This window comes from Gnatocerus cornutus, chromosome 1 (genome assembly GCF_029298725.1).
Source record: "Gnatocerus cornutus isolate USDA-ARS CGAHR chromosome 1, icGnaCorn1.1, whole genome shotgun sequence".
NCBI lineage: Eukaryota > Metazoa > Arthropoda > Insecta > Coleoptera > Tenebrionidae > Gnatocerus > Gnatocerus cornutus.
The window spans coordinates 33475735-33501015 of NC_142233.1; the positions used below are offsets into that span (position 1 = coordinate 33475735).

A 25281-nucleotide genomic window follows, 5' to 3' on the forward strand; every position below is an offset into this window, starting at 1 on the left:
CGGATTTAATGGCAGCTACCGGTGGTAATGTATGACGACATAAAACCGCACAGACGTTTCTTGCATTTTCTTAATAGGCATAATAACAATTACACTCTAATGCTAAACAGCACAGTTCAGTGTGTCCTGTAGGTGTAAAATATTATTACCTAGATTTTCCAAGGTGTAATAAAGAGATTTATTTCAACAAAGGCGCAGGAGATTTTCGTGAGAATGCATTGGAGATGCGGAAAATGTAACCAGCGTTTCAGATTTATTCATAGAACTAATTTAATGCCGCGTAATTTCGGGCTTCTGGCGGAAAGATCTGAAATGCAGTTTCCACTGAAAATCGCAGGAAGCTGGTGGGGCGCTATTTTTAATTTGTGACAGTTTTGGAAATTTTTGAAAAACGTGGAAAATCTCGAATTATGCTAAGAATTTGAAGAGAACAGTTCTAAAACTGTTTAGAAAAATTCTACAGAATCCAAATAAAGTTTTACACATTCTCCTGGACAATCCAAATTAAAATCCATTTCAGTCGTTATCTCGCTTATTTGCGTCTTAGACAGTTCAAATTCAAAATTTTCATTTGTTTAATGGTAGAAGTTAGCAATCTTGAAATATCATTTTACTCAGAATTTTATGTAAAATCCAAAAAGGTAAGACTCGTTAAAATCGGTTCACAAATAACTGAGTTATGAGCGATCAAAGTTTCAGATATTGAATTTTGAGTTGGAAGCTCAATATCTCCGAAACTACAAAATATTTTGAGAAACGGTTTTTACTATCGTTTTTCAAGGGTCATTTTACTTTAGAATTCGCCCTCAAAAGTCGAAAATTCGATGGTCAATTTTTTGACAATTGATGAAAATTTTTCAATTTTTTGTTTTTTAATCGCCCCTCGTAAGCTATTTGCCCTATCGATCTGAGGTTTGGTCAGTTGATAGATCTCGCAACAAAACAGCGTTCTAAAAATGATCCTAAAACCTATTTCGGTCGATATCTTGTTTATTGGTTAAGTAAATTTGAGCTATCTGTGCTCATTTAACGCAGAATTTCGCACTGAATCCAAATAATTGTATAATAATAATAATAATAATAATAATAATAATTGAGTTATGGCCTTTTGTGTTTTTGGGTAGTCGCCAGAGGGGCAAATTTTTGAAGGTTCGAAAGTATCGGTGCTCAATATTTCGGAAACTACGACAAATAGAGAGATGTTTTTTTTGCCATTGTTTTTCTTGCATTTTGTTTGTTTAGAATTCGTGCTTACATTTTCCGGAAGTCGAAAATTAGATATTTTTTTAAGAAAAATTTTGACTAAAACTATGCGAATGTTCTGGAGATCTCGAGAACTTGCAAAAAGAAAATTTTTTGTAATCTTTGTAAGTTCTATAAATCCTTGAATTTCTTGTAAAAAACTTCTGAATTAATTTCGAGACGATCTTTAAAAACGAACAAAATCCGAAAGAATCTTATCTAATGCTTAGAAACATTACAGAGCAAAAAAAACTAAAGAAAGATCTAAAGAGTTTTGTGAATGCTTGAAAAAGATTTTTGAAATGACGAAACTAAACGTTAAACGATTTGGCAGTTTTCATTATCACCGAACAACAAAAAACTTATTTTATATTTTATGCAAATCAGATATCCTGTTGACCGGCATTATCCTGATAAGCGCAGAAATATTGAACGAACCAAGCGGTACATTCCATTTTTTTTTTGTATCAGTACGTGAACGCAGCGATATCTACAAAAAGTACTTTTATTCAAAAGTGTAAACTCTACATTGAATGCAATTTAAACTTTAATAACTACACAGATTGCGTGGTTGCATGTTTTATACCGTCATAATTAGTCCCAGAGTTTTATTTCAAATAGGTGCACCTGGCACTTGTAAATGTAATAAACGAGCGTCCAATGAATGCGTTTTGCACTAATCAAACAGCAATTTGAACATTGATTTTGAACGCGACAATATAAGCTCGTTGAAAATGTATTTCGCGTTCATATTTCCCTCTGCTTTGCATGTTAGAAACAGTAAGGCTCGAAAGTGAAATTTTCATGTCATGTAAAATATTCACTTTTCTCTTAAGCAGCGCTGCCGTGCATTTTAAAAATTTGATCCCAGCACAGGGAAAGTGTAAACATTGAGTCCTCATGACACCGAGAAAATTCCAATTTTCTCTCGTTTTCTTTGATACTGACAATGTGTTTTTGTTTCAGGTATTCATAACGAGTACAGCTCGTCGTAATTTCAAGTGGTTGATTGATGGTTGGAATTAGTATGAAAATGTGGCTGCATTGGGGTAATTTATATGCAAACTATGAACAACGAGCTACATTAGCGTAGTAAGAGCTCATACAAACATATGTGGGCACGCTTGGTGAAGCTGTGGGCTGCAAGAACAGTTTATGCTTCGAACAACTTAAGAATGAATGAAATTGTCTGGCTTGCTTACAATAACACACACCAAAAGAATAAATTGTGCAGGATGCAAAACGTCGATCCCACACTCCTGCCTCTGTACAATTTCTTATTTATTAGATCCTCCAACTTTCCATAGAGCGAATTGAGTAAACCCTGAATTAAATTTTACCATCTAGAGCCTTAGAGGGCGATTGAATCAATTATCTTATTATGACTGCCGAATATTAAACTCGTTACATCAAAGTGATGGGGTCTGTGATGAGTTTCAACGTCTCAAGGGATCGCAGAACAGGCTTAGCATAAGAAAATTTTCTGAACCAGTGAATTTTTATTTAATCCGGAATGTTGATTTAGAGCCATGTTACCTTATTGGTTTGTAGTAAAATCAAGTCGGGCGATTTGCAACTTTCTTGATTTGGTTAACCGTAATCGTAAAACGCCAAAGACTGGCGATTATTAAGGTTGACAGTACAATTTTTCATGGCTGGGAATTAATTACAATGAGTGGAGGTGTTGTGGGATTCCGAACTTTCCAAGATATCGGAGAGATGTTTCGAAGCCCTACAAACTGGAATTGAAGACTTGAATTAACATAACGATCCTGGCCCCGAAACTTAAAAATTCAAATTGCTACAATAAATTTCGTATGCCTACCGTGAGTGGATCGCAAATATCAATTCAATATTTTTTATTTATGCGGAGGTAATTTCATGCACGGGACAAGGAATTTACCGAAAATACGGGAAATTTATTGGCGGGTTTGCCCGCGTTGCGGTGACGATTTCACGGTTTTAATTGCACACCAGGGGATCGGAAGAAAATGAAATATGTACATACAATAGTTGACAGGAATGAATAACACTAGTCAACAAATTCTGGAAAAAAATTGTACCGGAGAAGTGAAAAATCATTTCTGTGTAATGCTGTCTGATTATTTTGTACTTTTTCTTTAAAACTTGCGAAGTTATGAAATTGCACCATAGTGTCTTGGAAAGCCAATTTAATAAGCTTTCCAACGACCTATAAATTTTATTCCTAGGGCCTAGTAGTTTCTATCATATTTTTGAAAAACTGATTTCATGTTTCAAAAAAAGTGTTTTAATGATTTTCATATTATTATGCAATTGTACTCAGAAGTCAAGAATTTTAACATCGATTTTTCATTGTAATACATCGTTCTAAAGACTGAGATTTTGCTCTTTTGACGCACTGATAAAATTATTACTGCCTCTTATCGTTAAGCAGTTACAGGACAAAAACATTAAGAAGTTTTAAAAAATGTTGTTATTTTTACGCAATTTTATTAAAAAAAATAAGTCATTGCTAATAAAATTTTAATTTCTAGGCACATATTAAGTTTTAAAAAGACTTTAACGCTAAAGCAGCACAGAATTATTCTTTTAGAAAACTTCTTGATGATGAAGAGTTCTAAGTTTGTTTATGGACCAACATATTAGAGGGTGGAAATTTTTGAAAGGAAATATAAAATTTTCTGGGAAACAAAATGAGTAACTATTAATCAGAATTACTCTCCAATCTGTTGGAAAGTTTGCACAAAATGGAAAAGTGGATGTCACTGAAAATTATTTTTTTGTATTTTTAATTTTTTTCCGGACAATGTGGTAGTAGTCAATGAAAATCATCTTTAATTTTACTAAATTTTTATCAGGGGCGAAAACATTATCTAGATTAATACGAAAATATCTTCAAATTTCTTTAAATTATAAAAAACTCACATAATTTTGTGATTTTATTGCGGCTAAGTTGAAATAATAGATTTTGTAAAATTTTTGAAATAAAGTTTACGTTTCGTTGCGTTTTTTTTTTAATTTCCAATTTTTGAAAATAAAAATTCACAAGTTTTCACGCCACGACAATGAAATTTGGAAAGATTGCTAGTTTGAACCTACTTATCAACTCCTCTAAATTAGAATGTTGTAGAGAAAAAGACAGAATAGAATAGACTTTTTTGTTTCGCAAATGGACTAAAATTTTTCAATTTTTGAAAATAAAAATTCGTAACTATGAAAGTTTTCACGCCACCGCAATGAAATTTGGGGAGATTACTAGTTTGGATCTACTTATAAACTCCTCCAAATTTGAACGTTGTTGAGCAAAAGACACAGTTTTTAGATTTTTTTATTTTGCAAAGAAACTACAATTTTTCCAGTTTTTGAAAATAAAAATTTGTAACTATGGAAGGTTTCAGGCCACGGTAATGAAATTTAGGCAGATTACTAGTTTGGACCTAATTATTATTTTTCCAAATTTGAACATTGTAGAGCACACAGTTTTTACAAGTTTTTATTTCGCTGGTGAACTAAAAATTTTCAATTTTTGAAAATAAGAATTTGTAACTCTGGAAATTTTTACGCCACGCTAATGAAATTTAAGGAGGTTACTAGTTTGGACCTACTTATCAGCTCCCCCAAATTTGAATATTGTAGAGCAAAAGACACGGTTTTTAGAATTTTTTATTTCGCAAACGAACTAAAAGTTTCCAATTTTCGAAAATAAAAACTTGTAACTCTGGAAGTTTGAAATGAAATTTAATACTAGTTTAGACCTATTTATCTACTCCTCTAAATTTGAATTTTTTCACTTTACTTCTTCTTCTTCTTTACTTTTTCTTAAATATCTTGGCCAAAACTAACTCTTTCTGTGAATTCTATAGTCCGTTGGGAAGCTTATTTAATTACCTTTCCAATGATGTATTGTAGAGATTCATAATTTTGCAAATTGTTAAGCAGAACTGAAAAAAAACAAAAGTAAACACGGGGTCAAAACAGGCTTCGGATTTAAAATCAGGAAACATTTCTACTGTAGAAATGTATTTTTTTTAGTCGCAAATATTTGCTGTTGCGCTTAATTCTTGCGACGCCGAATTTCGCGAAAAGAAACCAGCAAAGATTGATTCCATCTCAGAATCAGTATGTGAATTCATCCATTTGAAATGAGGCCGGCAAAAACCCGCTTATTGACTAATGTCCTTCGAATCCTAAAACCTGCCCACATCCTCGGCAGGAAAACTCCGTCCTTTGTTTAATTTCCTGTACCATTTCCGCACCCACCGACATCCCAACAGCAGGACACTCGATATGTAGTTCCTGCAGCAGCAGCTGGTTTCCTCTAGTCTCTAGAGTTAACCACCGGAACACGTGACCAGCAGGAGAATATTCAACGACACACGTCGGTCTCGGCTGTATTTGGACATGTCTCAGGGGCCGGTAATCGAACCGATAAGAAATCGCATACTGCAAGAACTCGATGTATGCGAGACCTGCTTCAACAGTTGCCACTACCGAGCGGAATCGTAATGGGACTTTTGTGTCGACATTTCGACGGAAGCGAGATATTTCGCTCAAACACGCTTTTTTAATATACTGAACAGAAGGATATTCTAGCTTATCTTAGTGGCACGCTTTTGTACGGGTTTATTGGATTAGGTTAAAAGCGAATCTGAAAGTTGGAGAAAAATAAATAACAGCTGGACGGTAGTAACGACGCTGGAACTGATGCGGATGACGATTTTTCAGGAATATTGAAGCGGGGGTAAAGGAAAGGGTTATTATTAAATTGTTACTGCTTTTGATCTGCTTCTTAACTGTGCTAAATTGCATAATTTTAGCACAAGAAAAATAATTTTTGAGAATTTTGATTTATATGCAAACCAAAAATTTTTACTCTCTTTTATTAAATTCTGACTCTTTGGATGTTTCAACCTTAAAACATTGAAATTTGGAGGAATTATTACCTAAAACCTACTTATTAACTGTACGAAATTTCGAAATTTTTAAGCTAGAAAGAATATTTTTAGAAATTTTGACTTTTATTCGAACCAAAAATTTACACCGTGTCGTATAAATATTTGTAACTGTGCCATTTTTTATATCAAAATAATGAAATTTTGGGAAATCACCACTTGTGAATTGCTTTTTAACTGTGCTAAATTGGAAAATTTTAGAACAAGAAAAATAATTTTTGAGGATTTTGATTTTTATTCAAACCAAAAATTTCTGCTCTTTTCTATTAAATTTTGTTACTTTGGCAGTTTCAACCTTGAAATACTGAAATTTGAAGAAGTTACTACCTAAAACCTACTTATTAACTGTACGAAATTTCAAAATTTTATAGCTGGAAAGAACATTTTTAGAAATTTTAACTTTTAATTGAACCAAAAATTTACACATTTTTTTTGGGAATTTTGATTTTAATGCACTATTAAATTTTCTAACTTTCGCAGTTTCAACCTTAAAACCCCAAAATTTGACTAAACTTAACGATAGCAATATTTCTCAACTTGCCAAAAAATCAAAATTTTAGTATTTTCAATGATTCTTTACAATAAGTTGTAGAAAAATAAATAACAGCTGTATGGTGGTAACGACGCTGAAACTGATGCGGACGACGATTTTTCAGTAATATTGAAGCGGCGGTAAAGGCAAGGTGTTTGGGTTATCATCGGGGAAGAACTAGGAATTGCGAGCCAACCCTTGTCAGTTGTTAATTTTATTTATCGCGCGTTTTTAACGTGCCGGCAGGAACAAACTGTCCGATTTTTACCAATTCGGGATGAGGGTAAGAAGTTAAATCGTTAATTTATTTCTTTGAAGATATTTGAAACAATTGTTGATCTAAATTTCTATATAACTTTAATGTGCCCCAATTTCACGTAATGGCAGCACTAAGACTGATTCCAGAATATCACAGCCCCTTCGGAACGCCTTCAGCTGCTTTCGTTTTATATGTACGAGGTGTAAAAGAGCGACAGTTTGCAAAGACATCATTGTGGTGGAATATTGCTCGTTTACACATTGTGGGCTTTATGCCTTGTTTATGGGAAAATACAGTGCGTGAAATAGGACATTAAGAAACGAAATGTCTCTTTCTTCTATTCGTGGTAGTAATTTCGTACCTTTGAAATAGTAATTCTCATTTCCAAACAGTAAATTTAAGGCAGTTTCCCCTGCATTTTTGATGCCTCCAGAGGTTCCCTATTCTGAATAGTGGAGCAGTAAATTGCCGATAGGCGAATTTTTTTGGGTAATAATTTTCGGTAATGACCTCACCGTTTTAGGCATCATAACTCCGAGGCAAGTCGTTAATCGAAGTTTTATTAGTTCCTTGTTTTATTTTCTCCGGTAAATTGGTGGGAGCGAGTTGGAAATGCTTTAAATGCGCTTCATGCATGTATGTACGTGGAAAGAATTATTTTCTAGTAATATTTATTATTATATTAAAAGTTGCGGGTTCATGTAATATTCAACAAAATTAACGTCATCCGATCCTGTTTTATTGAAAAATGCGGCGAATTGATTTGCTTGCAGTGCACGACTTGCATTTGGAAGTTTCCCACTTTTTACACGCCATAAAAACGAAGATTTCCAATTTTAGGAATTACGTTGAAACGGGTCGAGCTGAAGAGCGATACATCAAATTTCTTAATAAAAATGTGCATAGATAACAGGTATCTTCAGACTGAGGCACGCATGTTTCGGAAAAATTCATAACCCACATAAATTCCGGCTTGGACAATTTACCGGGTGCCTCTCAGAGTGATTTACGCTGTGGCCTTTGATCGATAAGGCAGAGGAAACGTAGCTTCAATAATTAATTAGTTCGATGAGTAGAACACGCAGAGTCGGAAGATCCTCAAGAATTATAATCAGGTTTATGCAAATGTCTGTAATTATCCACCTTATCTTAGTTAGTGAATGCGCAACATCAATCATTGATGCGAGCGAGAAAAAATGACGAAATCCGGCCCACGAAGATTTGAATTTCATCGCAGCGACAAAACATATGTTAATATGGCGAGGCGACATATGTCATACCAGACTCAAAAACAATGGGACATAAATCTGGGATTTTTTCATATTCATGTTAATTCCGGTGAGCGATTTATTATTCATCCGAAAGATGAAAAAGAAACTAAGAATCGGGGGAGATATTTCGGCATAAATCCGGGCCTGGCTGACGTCAAATATCGTTTTAATTCCATTTGGCTGCTGGTGGACGGAATAAAATAAATCTAACCGAATACAATGCATAATCTATAATTCATATGGAATAGCAAAAACTCCCTCGTTACTGTACAGATTTATATCCATTTCGTCTCGCCCACCACAGTAGAAGAAGATGGGACAAAATATAACAACATAACTCCCGCCCAAGAACAATCCGATCATTTTTTCACCGTTTTAATTTCGAGAGGAGTTATTTACTAGTATCGCGCATTTCAAAGACTTTTTCTTTGGTTTAATTTATTTGGATTTCTTTTAAATAGCCGCCACGATTTATTGCATCTTCCGATCAATATGGTGGAGATTGGGATCTTGATCTGCGATAGTGCTGGAAGCTTACGTTGCGAATTTTTATTGACGGTTTATCGATATTTAATGGCCTAATTAGTGGAGGATTATGCTGTCCAAGAGCGAGTTCATCCTTCTTCGACGACATAAAAATAAAAATGAAATTTTATATGACGAAAAATGCGGGAATTATACGACCATTTTATACAACCAATTACATATAACAAAATTCAGCTCCTTCGCGAAATGAAATAACTTTAGACAATAATTGGCTTGTTTCATTTTAACTTGAAATTAAACTGTCTACTGAAAATTGCTTCCACCGTGTAAAACATGCTGGGCAAATTTACGCACGACTAAAAATTAGCACAAGACCCTCTGCTATTTCGGCTATGGCATACATTTGAATACGCGCCGGATAATGATGTCACATTAATCTCTTAACACTTTTCTTATTTAAATAATTTTACTATAACTCACGTTTTAAACCTAATCACGCTTAATCTGATTTAATTGTAAAATTCTTCTTTTTTACCACTTGCAATAAATCTTAATTTGTACCACCAGAATAAAGTCATTAAATGTTTGATAAAATTTCACGAGTGTTTGTCACGATTCGGAAAATTCTGATGGAGCTTAATGGATATGTAGTGGGTCATACCTACACATGACTATAAATATTCATTACGTAGAAAAATTTTAAATAATATTTTGTACGGCTCCTACGTGCACCTGATAGAATTTTAGTGCCTATTCAATGATCTCACTAACGATGTTACTGAGGAAGAATTCCAAAAATATGTTGTAACTGTCGACATAAATTTGGTGGGGCTTTTACATGCAAAGTGTGTATGTTAATTAGTTTTCGGATTAATTTCAATTTTTAGTTATTTATGTTGCATTATTTCCGACTCTTTATGTATTGTACATTCTAAATGTCGGTGATTATTGGCTATTATTGTGGACAGTTTAACGAATGTGTTGGCATAAATATAAGCTTTTCAATTAAATTTTAAAATTATAAACAAGATATTTTTTTTTAGATATTTTGGTTTTTATTCAGACTAAAAATTTTACTCTATTGTATTAAATTTGGTAACTCAGGTAATTTCAACTCTAAAACAGTGAAATTTGGAGTGATTACTTCCTAAGACCTAATTATTAATTGTGCGAATTTTCTAAATTTTTGAGCAAGAATTCGAATTTTTAGAAATTTTGACTATGATTCAAACCAAAAATCTCTACCGTGTCGTTTAAAAATTTGAAACTTGGTCAGTTTTAATTCCAGAATAATGACATTTTAGGAAGTTTAGATTCCGATTTGCTTCTTAACTGTTTTAAATTGTAAAATTTTAGAAGAAAAATAATTTTTGAGAATTTTGATTTTTATGCAAATCAAAAATTTCTACTATCTTTTATGAAATTCTGTAACTTTGACAGTTTCAACCTCAAAACTCTGAAATTTGGAGGAGTTACTACTTAAAACCTACTTATTAACTGTAGGAAATATCAAAATTTTGAAGGTAGAAAAAACATTTTTAGAAATTTTGACTTAATCCTAACCAAAAATTTACATTATGTCGTATAAAAATCTGTAACTAGGCCACTTTTAATTCCAAAATAATTAGATTTCGGGAAGTTACCACTTTGGATCTGCTTCTTGACTGTGCTAAATTGCAAAATTTTAGAACAAGGAAGATAATTTTTGAGAATTTTGATTTTTTATGCAAACTAAAAATTTCTACTCTTTTCTATTAAATTCTGTAATTTTGGCAGTTTCAACCTTACAACTCTGAAATTTGGAGGAGTTACTACCTCAAACCTACTTATTGACTGTACAAAATTTAGAACTAGAAAGAACATTTTTAGAAATTTTGACTTTTATTCGAACCAAAAATTACTCCGTGTCGTATAAATATTTGTGACTGTGCCACTTTTTATATCAAAATAATGAGATTTCTGGAAGTTACTACTTATGATCAGCTTCTTAACTGTGTTAAATTGCAAGATTTTAAAACAAGGAAAATAATTGTTTTGGGAATTTTGATTTTTATGCACTATTAAATTTTCCATCTTTCGCAGTTTCAACCTCAAAACACTGAAATTTTTGTTAAGCGATAATAGATAGCAATATTTGTCAGCTCGTCCAAAACGCAAGATTTCAGTTTTTTCAATGATGCATTACAATAATAAATCGATGTAATAATTCTTGAGTTACAAGCAAAATTGAAATGACTCCACTTCCTCAGTACGTAAGTTCGTTCAAAATTTGTTGACTCCTGATATTAATTAGTGAAGTCTAACAGGAACAGGTCAGCCTTTATTAATCGGTTCTGCTATCGATTTTAAGGAATATTCCCAACAGGCAAAGACGGGGAGGAAATAAAACAAAATGAGAAATGCTTTGTTTGGTGCAGATTACATTGATGTATGAACTAAATAGAGAATATTGGATACAGAATCTATTTCTATTTCTCTCAGTTTAATTCCGACACTTTAATGTCTCATTTTGCCATAACGAATAAACTCTAAATCTTTCTTGATGATCTAATATGACATCTTGATCTTAAACTTTATTATCGTTGTTTGAAAATTTATTGTATCGTAAATCTCGAATTTTGTAGTTACATTTTTTATTTATGTCGTGAAGATTTAATGCGCGCCTCAAATGCTTGCAACACTTATCTTTTTGGCGGGAAGGTCCTGTCTCCTAGAAAAAAAGAGTTTCTATTACCCTGATGGTCGAGGGAATTTAACAATAAACCGATTTACTTCCTGTCTATCTGTATGTAAATTCTCCAGAACAATTATGGTTTGCACAAGTTGCAGGATATATTTTCCATTTGAGAAGAGCTCCTGCTTTCCATTTCCATTCATTGCGCGTGTTTTAAATATAATTTAAAGATAAGCATAAATCATTTTGTAAACGGTAGAACCCGACCGCTCCGCCCAAAATTGTCCAAATCAGATTTGTGGTCTTAAGCAAACAAGTTGGTACAATAGACAAACCTTCAAGTTTGATTCATTCGCGTTGTCTGAAAATCAATTAATCATTGCAATTACGTCATTTTCGCCCGATCAGATTTAGTGGTTTTAGGGCATTTTTCGATTCAAAGTAATTTATTTCCCGTCTCGAGCAACAAGCTGCCACGACAGCCATTCTCGCTTTGACAAACGTTTACGTCTGAACAACAATACGAAAATGCAGTCGAGATCGTCATCTCGGATTTATATTTGGAACAGTCTCTGATTGACAACGAAGAATGCGAGTTCAACACCGTCCTAAACATGAGAATAAGTTGTAATCAGGGAATTCGAAAAAATAGACGCTACCTGCTGCGAGAAGTGTTCACAATAAATTTTTTCGGTAAGTGAAGCTGATCGAGAATTCGGACCACCCACAGATACTGCTTCTTCATAAAATGTAAACGGATTTAAAAACCGAGCACGCAGAACGGCGCCATGACCAGCGCCAATGCGAAAAAAGTTCTAATCATTTTTCAGGTGCATTTCCTTCTGAATTAAATATGAAGGAAAGTCAACAGGCGAAACGGGGCTTTATTGTTGGGAAAATGTTACAGCTGTTTAATTCCGGGTATATAGCCTAATTCACGGCGTTATGGCGGGGTTTTCGGTGACTGATATCACTTTTATTCCCGTCTCTAAGCGCCTAAAATCCTCAAGTCCGGGATAGTTTTTCAAGCGGCATTTTACATACCGTATCAGCCTGTCTTAGAACAAAGTTTCGATATTAAAAACAACTTATTGTCGATTTTCTTCTTTTTCTGTCAGAGGCAGGGCTGCCACCACCCCACAGTGGTCCCGATGGCAAATCTAGCTGGACAAAAATAAAAAATCAAGTTTTAGAGCTAGAAAGAACGTTCTCAGAAATTTTGACTTTCATTTGAACCAAAAATTTACAGTGTTGTATAAAACTCTGTAACTTAGTCACTTTTAATACCAAAATAAGAGATTTCGGGAAGATGATGGTTTTGATCTGCTTTTTAATAATGGGAAAATTTTAAAACAAGAAAAATAAATTTTGGGAATTTTGATTTTTATGCAAACCAAAAATTTCTGCTCTCTTTTATAAAATTCTGTAACTTTGGCAGTTTTAACCTTAAAGGACTGAAATTTGAAGGAGTTAATTCTTATAACCTACTTATTAACTGTATGAAATTTCAAAATTTCAGAGTTAGAAAGAACATTCATTTATTAAAAAACCATTAAAGATTACGCATTCGAAAAATCTCTACCATATACAACCATATACAGGCGGTTGCATAAAATGAATACAAGCTCATATCATCACCAATTTTGTTTTTTCAAAATTTCCAATGAAAATCAACGTGAATGATGAAAATACAGTTACATAGGGTATTGAACCACATACAAATAAAAAAATTATTAACAACAAAAGTAGACAAGTTTATAATGAAACTGCTGATCGAATTTTAAATTTTAAATGGAAAGAAAACCTAAATGTGAATTTTGGACCAAAATTTGGTCTAAAAATCTAAAATATTATTCTAAGAAACTTTTCTATAGAATCATAATAATAATAGGGCTTTATTTAAAATAAAATGGATACATGGATACATAAAATGGATCTATGAGGCGAAGTCTAGCAGGTTGTTATTCCTCTAAAGTAATTAATTTTCAATTAAAAAAAACAAATATGGCGGTGATGCATTAACAAATATTGATAGATGGTAAAAAAAATTGAACAACTTTAAGTCACTCTAGTTTTGAAATACCTTCAGAACCGTGATCGAATTTTTTGAGTCCAGAAATAAATCTACAGCATGAGTTTTGAATTCTTTGCGCTTTACGTTTAGTTGCATAATCTAGGCAAAAGTAATAAATAATTAAACAATAATTTAGATTAGACAATACCACACTTTCACAAAGTTTTTTACGCATTTTTAAATTTAAGATGTCATAATGAGTAAAAAGAAGCTTTAACGCAAGAAACTACTTTTTCACAATAGAATTGACATATTGTGTAAATCTTAATTTATTATTAATTATTAAGCCCAAATTTTTTACACTATCCGCTAAATTTACTTTTGTACCTTTAATTGTCAAATTAATTCGCGACCTGAAATTAAAATTATTCCTGTTTTTCCTAGTGGAAAACAAAATTGCTGTACATTTACTTTTATTTAATTTGAGTCTAATTTCTTGAGTACGCTGAGCTAAACTATTAAGATCTTTATTCATAAGAACACAAGCAATATCAGCATCTTTACGACTGAAATGGCGGTATAGTTGTGTATCATCAGCAAACGCGTGCATCTCGTTATGTTCAACGACATTAAAATAGAAAATCAAAAACAAAAGGGGGCCCAAAAAGAAGCCTTGCGACACACCTGATGATATACTTTTCAATTGTGAAGAACGCCGATTGAGTATGGTTACTAATGCTTTAGAAAAATCTAGGAGTACAATTAAAAAATCTAGGAGTATCTATTAATATTTTCAACGTGAAGCCAAATACTGTAAAACGGCCCCATTAAAAAAATCGCAATGGGCTGTACTTATAATTTACAATGTTACTAGTAGAGTATTATTAATAGATTCGCCTTAAAAACTTTGATGAATGTGGTAAATTTCAAAATTCGTCTCCGAAAATTGACGAAATTTTGTTGAGTAATAATTTTTGTCAGCTAGATTTGCGATCGGAACCACTGTATACCTGTCAGATTCCAGTGCGACCTCTGTATACAATGGCCGCAGTTTTCCACGATTCATTTTTCGCCCCCTAAATGTTGAAAGAATTCTCATTTACACATGACTAAAGAGTTCCAACGAGAGCAAGTTTTTGTCTCTCCGAGTAAGGTTTGGTCCAGTATGGGAACATGGCTCTCATTATAAAATTTTTCATTTATAACTCCCTAAAACGCGGCATGACCAATTTATAATTACCATTTCTTATTGTCATTGCTTTATCTATATTGTTTAACTCATTAAAATTTAGTAGGTTGTTGGTTTGTATTAAAAGGCAGTAGATTGTTGGTTGTATAGAATTATCTGCTTTTATGTAATTGCACGGAACGCAGAAGCACTTATAAATTAGATGAAGTATTTATTGATGCAGTAGTCGAGGAGAGCCTTATTTAGCAATAACAGACACATTCAAGTGTAGATGGAATCGTCTGATTAATACCGCTTTTATAATAAATGTTTTTATTTCGAGAGCATAGTTTTATTATTCTGTTGGAGCATATATGGATGGGGCCTTTTAAAGACAGAAAAATTGAAAGCATACAATACGAATCCCCAGTGGATATACAACTGCCTTAATTATTGACTGAATAAATCAGTATGATCTATGCCACAAAACAACGCTCTTAACTGTTTTTGACTAAACATGACTCCCTATAAATTATCATTTTATAAATATTTTACGACAACGATGATTCAACATAAGCTTTGAAATAAACATTATGTTTCACACTATTGGCAAGAAATAAATATTTTTTTACGAGTCAATAAAAATTTGGTAATTATTAACACTTGTACTTGTAAGAAATGTCAGAATGATAGGTATGTAAATACTCCACGCTTGATTTGATATTTTTAGAATGGAATTTAACAGTCAGTTTATGGAGAGAATGCACTGAACCGGAAAATTGATATATTGCTGACACAATCACAGGATAAATACCAGATCAGTACGTTTTTGTACAAATTTATTGGGGCTTTGATCCGGCATGTGCTTTGAAATTTTAGTTACAATAAAAGCAGGCAAATTTGATAAAATTTTGCTATTCAAGACCTTACAGAGTTGTATCTTGTTGGCTGTGTGAACGTATGTCTTTATAACTGTTATTTACTAAAATCTATTAATTGTTTGACGTTTTTATACAAGGTTGGACACACGTTTGCTCGGTGTCAGCCGACTAGATTTGTGATGAGATTTTTATTTTCTAGTAGTGAAAATACATTGAAATTTCAGTTTAAATAAACGCTTTTAAATTTCTTTATACTTTAGTATTATAGACTTTCTCTTTCTTACAAAATTATAGCTCAGAAGAGACATTTTTCAAATTCATGTCTGCAGTAGTATCATTTCAATGATTATTCAGTTGGCTCTGTGACCGTATGTCTTGATATCTGTCATTTACTATAATTTCTTAATTATTTGACGTTTTTAAGGTAACTTGAGACCCACGTTTGCAAGTTGTCAGTTGACTGACTAGATTCGAAATGAGATTTTTATTTGGCAGTAGTGAAAATTCGTGGAAATTTTAGTCAGTTACAATAAACGCTTTTAAAGTTGTTTAAAATTTTATCATTATAGACGTCATTACAAAATTAGAGAGCAGAAGAGCTATTTGTTCGAAATTTTGATCTTCAGTGGATCGATTCGATGATTTATCTAATTGGCGCTGTGAACGTATGTACGTCTTGGTGTCTGTCATTTAGTAAAATCTATCAATTATTCGACGTTTTTAAGTCAAGTTTAGACAAACGTTCACAAGGTGTCAGCCGACTAGATTTCAGATGAGATTTCCAATTTTTAGTAGTGAAAATTCGTTAAAAATTTAGTTACAATAAACGCTTTTAAATGTGTTTAAAAATTTACTATTATAAGCTTCTTTATTACATAATTATAACACAAAAGAACTATTTTTAGAAATTTATATTTTCAATACGACCAATTTAATGATTTATCTAATTGGTTCTATCAACGTATGTCTTGATATCTGTCATTTACTAAAATTTATCAGTTATTTGACGTATTTAACTTTATAGGCTTCTGTATTTTCGAATAATGCCGCAAAAAGGTTATTTTTGAAAATTTATATTTTCAGTAGAATTATTTTAACAATTTATCTAGTTGGCTCTTGGCGGGTATATCTGTCATTTACTAAAATTTATCAATTATTTGATGTTTTTACGTTAAGTTCGGACACACGTTTGCGAGGTGTTAGCCGACTAGGATTTCTATTTTTTAATAGTGAAAATTTGTTAAAAATTTTGTTACAATAAACGATTTTAATGTTTTTCTAGCTTTTAAATTTGTTTTTTATAGTTTTTAAGTTTGTTTTTTATAGCAAGTTTAGACACATTTTAACATGTTGTTAGCCGAGTAGATTTGACGTGAGAGATTTTGAATTTTTTTATGTAACGCGAATTTTTGGAATTTCGTTTTCAGTGAAGCAGGAAATTTGCAGTCTTTTACGTTAAAGTCTGTACTTCAGGTAGTTTTAATGCCACAGCTAAAAAATTTGGGGACGATGACGCTATTGGATCTCTTATTAGTTGTGCCAAATTACACAACCAAAAGAGCAAAAGACACAAATTTAATAAATTTTTATTTGAACGGTGACCCAAATTTCCGAAATTTAAAGATCCATTCTGATAGTTTTAACGACATGGCAACGAAAGCTGGAAAAGTGACAATAAACTCAACCATTATGATCACGTAGAAAGTTTTTAATAATTAAAGCTTCGAAATGAAACTCATATTTTATTTACATTCCGCCATAAATCTCCCGTCTGTAACTACCTGAAAACGACATGTTAAAATTCAGCAGTTTGTTTTCAACTTATCGAGCTCCAAACAAATGTAACACGAAAATGCATTTCCCAGTGTTTTCGCCAGCGGCAGCGGCTTGCAAAATTGAAATTTGTCTTCATATTGTTTCGCTTTTCCTGTGCGCTGCAGCTCTTTAAGAATCCATCATGTTTAACTGGTTGCATCGATACAAATCAAATGCCTACACAAACACGAATTTCGCTCTCCATGTCATAAAACCGAGCCCAAGTACCGAAATAAGCAAACAAATGACACAGAAAAACATCATCTCGATCGAACGGCTGCTGCTTTTTCTTCTCTTCTCCTTCTAAGCTTTTACGGTATGAATAGCCGTCATGAAGTGTGGTGTTCGGTTGTGGAAGATGAATGTCTGCGATACATCACTGAGCGTAGCTCGGTTGCAAGCTAGATTCAATCAGACTCGAGGACATCTGATGTCTCCCAAGCGATCTCTTCCCATGCAAATCACACCGCTACAACAACCAGCTGTCGAGGATTCTTCTAATATCGCGGCAAAATACAACAGTAACCCATTGCCCTTGTAAAATGAAGCTCATTTGCAAAAGTCACGGCGGAACGGACCATCAGTTTATTATACAAGATATCGCGGGGATTATTTGTCACTAGCACGAGCTGATTACGGAGTTACAGGTTTTGAGGAAGACTTCCTAATGAACAAAACTGATGGATTGCACTGTGCGGTTGCCTGCGAGGAACTTGGGTGGAAATTACTGTTGGCTTTTTGGAGTAAAAGCAATTTAACACCGGATTATAAAAAGAAAACGCGCTCTAACGAAGTATCGGAAATTCAATTAGCAAATTGTATCAAATATTTAAGCAGCACTTTATAATGATCATAACTCACAATTTACGCGCCGAAATAATAACGCCGGGTTTTATTATTTAACAAAGTTAATAATTCACTAACGTTCATTTTTGTTTTTTTATTAAACTAGAAATTTTTTGGTCTTAAATTAATAGGCAAAGGTTTCTAGCAATTTTCGTTGTTAAAATTCGTATTTTTGTTGGTTTTTAAGTTCAACAGTGTTAATTAACTGTGCCAAAAGGCAAAATTTTTAAACAAAAAATAGAGATTTTAGACGATTTCATTTTAGGACGAACCAAATATTTTCAACTTTTTTTTTTAAATTCGTATTTTTGTTAATTTTTAAGTAATGACAATTAGAAGTTACTACTTCTAAAGCGTTCATTAACTGTGCCAAAGCGCAAAACTTTCGAACAAAAAAAATGCAGATTTTAGAAAATTGGTGGATGCGCCAACCTCGCATCGTCCGTTTTTATGAACCCAATATCGCTTCCACCGTGCATTATACAAATCCAAAGTGTCTGGAATAAGAAGCAGGTTCCAAGTCCGCGATTTTGAATTATTATGCATATTTTTAAAAAAGCGTCTGTAGTTTCAACCTGTTCTTAGAATAGCTGTCGCAATAAATTCTCGCGGATATGAAAACAGCAAAACGCTCCTGTCTTTTTCTTGCTTTTCGTATGGCGACGCGGTGTTTAATTTTACAGATTTTCGCACAGGTGAAATTAATTTCATTTCCCGGAGCTTGGACGAGCTTGTAAAATTTTTAGTAGGGAGATGCAACGATTTATTAATTAGGTGCCAAAGGAGTAAGTAGCTCTACGAGGCAATTTTGCTTTCTTATCTCGAATCCCGAACGCAAATTTCGCGAAAATTGAAGAATGGTTTGGGGAGCACAGATAATTCTCTTATTTACTGCAACAATACACAAAAGCTTTGTAGCATTGTCAGAGGAGTTATTTATTGTGCGCCGTTAATTGCGTTGTGTTAGGTTAAAAACAAGTGTAGCTGGCGGAGTTGTGATCCAATTTCGTTTAATGAGACTCGTCTTAATATATTTATTAAATCTATTTAATCAACTGTGGCAATAATTACAAAGCATTACACGTCCTAGCAATTAGGGAGGGGAAGCGTCCTTCGGTAACAGTTCCGTTTCCATCCTGCCCAAGCTTGGAACCCGAGCTGACCATGGATCTTCCTGGCGCAAGTGGCGTCGTCGGCGATGTCGTCGTTGATCAAATCTACGCAAAAAAAAAACTGAGAATAGTAGCTAGGAAAGTTAAGTCAGCAATTTCATTTGGATCGCATTAAAAGAATTTTATTGAAATGTCTACCACTAAAAGTATTCGTTCGTTTTAGAGTTAGTCTGGTTTCAGCAAATAAAAGTTTAATTGAGTTTCTTCAGACACAGCGACCTGAAGTTGTTGGATAATAATTTATCAGCTTTTCAGGGCGGCCACAATGAGAAGAAAAATTTACGTCCGTGGAGCCAGTCAAGGAGGATTTTTATTTGAGTCATTTAAAATGATACATTGTTATAAATAAAATGAAATTGTTGACTTTTAACAGAGCGATACAAGTTTGTAATAATGCCGTTCTCTGTTTTATTCTCCATTTAAAGGAATTTAAGTTTCTCTCGTCTGTTGGATAATTTTGTAATTTAGCAGAGTTAATAGTCAAGCTGGAAAATGTGTCTTCCGGAAATTTGGTTGCTGTGATATTAAATCTACTAGAATTACAGGCATCAAAATAAAGTACTACAAAATTTTGGTTCCTACTAAAAATGAAAAATTCTAAAATTTGTCTCATCTGCAGTATAAATTTGTAATTTTGTACAGTTAATAAAGAAAATGCAAGAAGTAATTTCCCTAAATTTTATTGCTGTATCGTTGAAACTATACGAGAATACATCTTTTTATCTGAACTACTGAAAAATTTTGTTTTTATTGAAAAATGAGAAATTCTAAAATTTGTCACGTTTGTTGGATAATTGTGTAATTTAGTACAATTTATAATTAAGCTATAAGAAATGTCCTCTTCAAATTTGGTTCACGTGGTACTAAAACTATTTGATCTACAGCGAATAAAAAGTGCTGAGAAATAAAATAAAAATAAAAAATAAAACATTTTTCTCCTTTGTTGATTTTTTTTTTTAATTTGGTCCAGTTAATAATCAAGCCATAAAAAGTGTCTTCCAAAAATTTGGTTGTCGTAGCACTAAAACTACTAGAACTACAGCTATATAAAGAACTGTAAAATTTTGGTTTCTCCCAAAGATGAAAAATTCTAAAATTTTTCTGGTCTGCTGTATAATTTTGTAATTTTATACAGTTAATAAAGGAACTAAAAAAGTAATTTCTTCAAATTTGATTGCGGTAGCGTTAAAACTACGAGAATTACACTCTTTCATCTGAATTTATATGAAAATTGTGGTTTTTCAAAAAATGAAAAATTCTAAAATTTTTCTCGTCTATTGGATAATTATATAATTTAGTACATTTTATAATTAAGCAATAAGAAGTGTCCTCAAATTTGATTGACGTGGCATTAAAACTATTTGATCTAGAGTCAATAAGATGAAGTGCTGAGAACTTTTGGTTTTTCTGAAAAATAAAAAATTCTAAACTCTGGTCAGGTTTATTATATAATTGTGTAATTTACCTTGGTTAATAATCAAGCTAAAAAAAGTGCCCTTCGTAAATTTGGATGTGGTAGCACTAAAATTACTCGAATTACAGCCATCAAAATAAAATACTAACAAATTTTGGTTTATCCTAAAAACAAAATATTCTAAAATTTGTCTGTTGGATAACTGTGTAATTTAGTACAGTTCATAGGCAGGTTAAAAAAATGTCCTCTTCAAATTTGGCTATTGTAGCATTAAAACTACTAGAACTACAGATTTCGAAATAACGTACTGACAAATTTTGGTTTATTCTAAAATTAAAAAATTCCAAAATTTTTGGATAATTAGGTAATTTAGTACAGTTAATAAGTCAAGCCAGAAAAATTATCCTTCCCAAATTTGGTTGCTGTGACATTAAAACTGTTAGAACTACAGCCTTCAAGATGAACTACTAAAAAATTTTTGATTTATTCAAAAAATGAGTGGGTCTAAAAACTTTTTTTTATCCTAAAATTTCGTGACTTTAAAAAATTTGTAAACGATCAAAAGTGGTGTGCACCCCATTATCTCTCAAAGTCACTAAAAGCGCTTTCAACACCCTAACTAAGAAAAAGCTTCATAATCAATTTAAATTCATTTCCCCCCAACTACGTCAAATTATCTAGACATCTTCCCAAAATAGAATTTCATTAGATTTTACCTTCACATTTCATGTTGCACTGGCCTCCGGGCGTCTGATAGTTACACCATTCTTTGCTGCTAATCTACAAAAAAGTGTGAATCCAAAGTTAAACACAAGAGCCTAACGGATGTGGTAGTGCTGCATTACAAAGGGTTATAACTTCCGCTGAGACAAACATTACCTGAAATAATCCGAGACCTTTGCTTCCGTTGGCTTTGTTGAACACTTTGGACGTGTTTTTAGCGCTTTCGCTTTCAATCAAACAAACCCCTGAAAAAAAAAGAGGTTGTCATCTTGGCTAAATAAGTTTGAGGACGTCGAACGTGGGAGGAATTTAATTTGGGGTTTTAGAGCCTTTAAAGACCTTTTTAAAGTGGGCGATAAACAAACAATAATTATAATATTCAAGGTTAGTTTTTGCGTGACGTTCGCGTTGAGTTTAGTGGAATAAAAATGATAAATTTTGGATTACGCACAATTCCCTACAAAGCTCCGTGGAAACCCTTGTCTCAATAACTCTTGTGTCAGACCGCATCTTGTAAATACTTTCGAGGAAGTTTGTTGAAGACCCAGGAAACACAGGGCGATAAAAAGAACACTGTTTTTCATCCTTAGGCACTCGGGGACTGACACTGCTGGATCCACTAATCCTTCTTATTGATATTAACCACTCGCTTATCTGTTACGTAAAACCGATTTAAAACACAACACTGAATATACACAATAAAATCTATATTTAGTAAGCCGGCAATGTCGCGGTACGTGCGAAAGCCTTGACTTCTTATTAGATGAATGGATTATAATCAATTTCAATACATTTGTCGAGCAGGAAGTACCACAAATATCGAAACATGGAGATTAACAAGTGGAGGGATAAGTAGATTCAGACTATAGAAACACATTCTTGGAAGTCATACAAATTAATAATTAATTATGTTTTGCCTTCGGGTTTTTCTTTTACAGTAATTTGTTATTTATATTAAGTCGCGAGTTATCACACGCGATAAATGATGAATCATAATTTCTCGTTTTGTTTGGTTCATTTCATTTTACGACTTAATTATGCTTTCTTAAGCTTCGCACAGGTGGGTAAACAGTTTAAGTAAATTTTATTTATTACGTGCGGTGGAATTTTAAACGTCTTAAAAAGATGCTGGAAAATTTTCAGTCATTTGTCAGAAGCAGGCAGAGAAAAATGTTAATTTGTTTATTATGTTGTTCCGTACTTTGGCGCTTCCAATTTTGAACTCAAAGTTGCAAGTTTCGGAGTTGCGCCTTTATAACCTGATGTTGTATGTTTAACTTTCTAGTAGTTTGGAAATTATCTGGTTTGGGAGCTCACATTTTGAAAACTTTTTACTACAAAGTGGACTTTATAAGTCTCTTTCGTAAGTTTTCATATTTTATTAATAAACTGCAACTTCTGCATAGACAATGCAGTTTTTATCCATATAGGATCATTAATTTCAATCATTTCAACGGCTTAAAAGAGCAAATCTGAAGGCGACGAGTTTCCCAGAAAATAAGACGGGCAGCTGGAAAATTAAATTATTTAGCAAATCCGAAAAAACTACAGAATCTGAGATATTTAGAAAATTTAGAATTAGAGAATGCACCAAATTATCTAGCAGACGAACAATTTTTTCAGTGTTTTATGCTAAAGTCTGATTCTAGTAGTTTTAATGGTACAGTAATCAAATTTGGAGAAAATGCTTCTTTTACTTTCGTTATTAACCGTACAAAATTACAAAAGTGTAAAGCAGACTACAAAATTTTTGGAATTTTTTATTTTTAGAATGGACCAAAATTTTTCAGTTTTTTATGTTAGAGACCATTAATTCTAGTAGTTTTAATGCTACAGTAATCAAATTTATGGAAATTACTTTTCTTACTTTATTTATTAAGTGCACAAAATTACAAAATTGTAGAGCCGCCGTTACAATTTTTGAAATTTTTTATTTTTAGGACGGCCCAAAATTTTTCAGTTTTTTATGTTAAAGGTTGTAATTCTAGCAGTTTTAATGCTACAGTAATCAAATTTAGGAAATTAACTTCTTTAACATTCTTTATGAACTATACAAAATTTCAAAACTGTAGAGCAACCGACACATTTTTTGGGATTTTTTATTTTTAGGGCAAATTAAAATTTTTCAGTTTTTTATGTTAAAAGTCGTAATTCGAGTAATTTTAATGCTACAGTAGTCAAATTCGGGGAAATTACATCTTTTACTTCCTTTATTAACTATACAAAATTACAAAAATGTAAAGTGGCCGACACAATTTTTGAAATTTTTTATTCTTAGGGCAAATCAAAATTTTTCAGTGTTTCATGTCCAAAATCGGACGAATATGAACAGATAAAATGGCAAAATCCGAAGAAGTGGACGAACGAATGAAATTGCAAATTGAAATTAGAGATATGTATTCCTAATTTCAATTCGCTGATATAAATTTAATCAAAAGATCAGTCGCAGATTTCGCACAATATCTGGCCCCGCAAGCGCCCCGTTGCTTTATTTCAATTCCATGCGAACCACCTGCGATCAGATTCCGTCAGAACCGGGAAACAGAAATCGACAGAACGAGTCCTCAGGGCTCCATCGTCGTCTTCCACGTACGCAATTAAGTTAGAGCCCTCATTATTATTAGTTTAATTTTGCCGACGTTAACTGCAACACTGTCGTTATTTATGAAGCGGCCATTATTGCTTTCCTTCCACATGTATGCAATTCGAGTCTCGCCCGATTCAATGGAGCACCTAATAAGGTATCGAAAGTGTCGAGATTCGTTTATGGAGGCATTAATTCCTTTATTAAATATGTATAGACATTTCGACGAGTCTTTTCTTCGCGATGAGGTGTCCTGTGGTATTTTAGTCGAAACGAGGTGAATAAGAAAAAGAAATGACATGAACTCGCTTTTTGTTTTAGTATAGAACAAGTCTGCATTGCAGGGCGACATTGACGAACATTATAAATTGTGATCATGTGCTAAATCCAGCTTGAATAATGCGACAAAAAGTTGAGCCGCTTCTTTGAACTTGAGTCCTAGAAATGTGCAGCTGATCGTTCGACTATTTATTTATATCGTTCGATTAATTAAAGACTCCAATCAACATTGGTACCAACAAACATTCGCAGAAATTTATTTGATGATAACTTAAGAATGCGTTATCTTGCTTCCAATAATAATTTTAATAATCAATTCATGTCTGGAAATTACGAAATTATGATAACCGCTTCCTATAATTGCGATAATTTCATTACATGTGTACTGGAATTACTCGTTTCTCATTATGCAAAGTTAGAAATTATACTTTGGTTGATATTATAGGTAACGTAATAAAAATTGTTAATTCAGTTCGCTTCAGCATTGTAAGGACTGCCATCTCCACATATCACTGAAGCAAGAGAATTCCTGCAGATTTATAAAATCGTAAATTCTGCTGCAGTTCGTATTATTTTGCCACAAGGGAATTCCGGTCAAAATTCCTGCTGCTTTTAGTTTGAGCTTTGACGGTGAATTATATGTTGGTCGTAGAAATTTAAAATCGTGTTTCCGTGGTCAAACTGCAAGAACAGAATGAGACGGATGGGCTCTGATCTTATTAAAAAAGCAAAAACTATTTTTCCGTCTGAATTTGACCTGAAAATGTGACTAGTAAATTATAAAATTTTAGATTTTTTTATTTCTCTTTCGTAATTCTTTACAGTTGGAATTTTAAGCACAATTATCTTTTTTATAGTTAATAAAGGAACCAAAAAAATTAATTTGCCAAAATTTCATTGTTATAACGGGTGTCTAAATAAAAATCTGGTCAAGAGCGTAATGCCACCAGCTTTTGTTTTTTTCCGTATGTCGGATCCAAACTCAAC

The 25281-nt window shown here is 32.9% G+C and overlaps 2 protein-coding genes across 2 annotated transcripts in view; one reads left to right on the forward strand and one right to left on the reverse strand.

Moving 5' to 3' along the window:
- Window positions 1-25281, forward strand: part of Lrt (Leucine-rich tendon-specific protein) — a 43021-nt gene that overhangs the window by 12765 nt on the left and 4975 nt on the right. The gene's annotated exons all lie outside the window — the stretch shown is intronic.
- Window positions 19148-22276, reverse strand: LOC148181966 (lysozyme-like). Its single transcript, XM_088035993.1, has 4 exons — window positions 21883-22276; window positions 21588-21676; window positions 21425-21488; window positions 19148-19339 (listed from the first exon to the last, which is right to left on the reverse strand). Exons 1-4 carry the CDS (start codon window positions 22013-22015, stop codon window positions 19209-19211), a joined length of 417 nt encoding a protein of 138 aa, XP_087892119.1. The 5' UTR covers window positions 22016-22276; the 3' UTR covers window positions 19148-19208.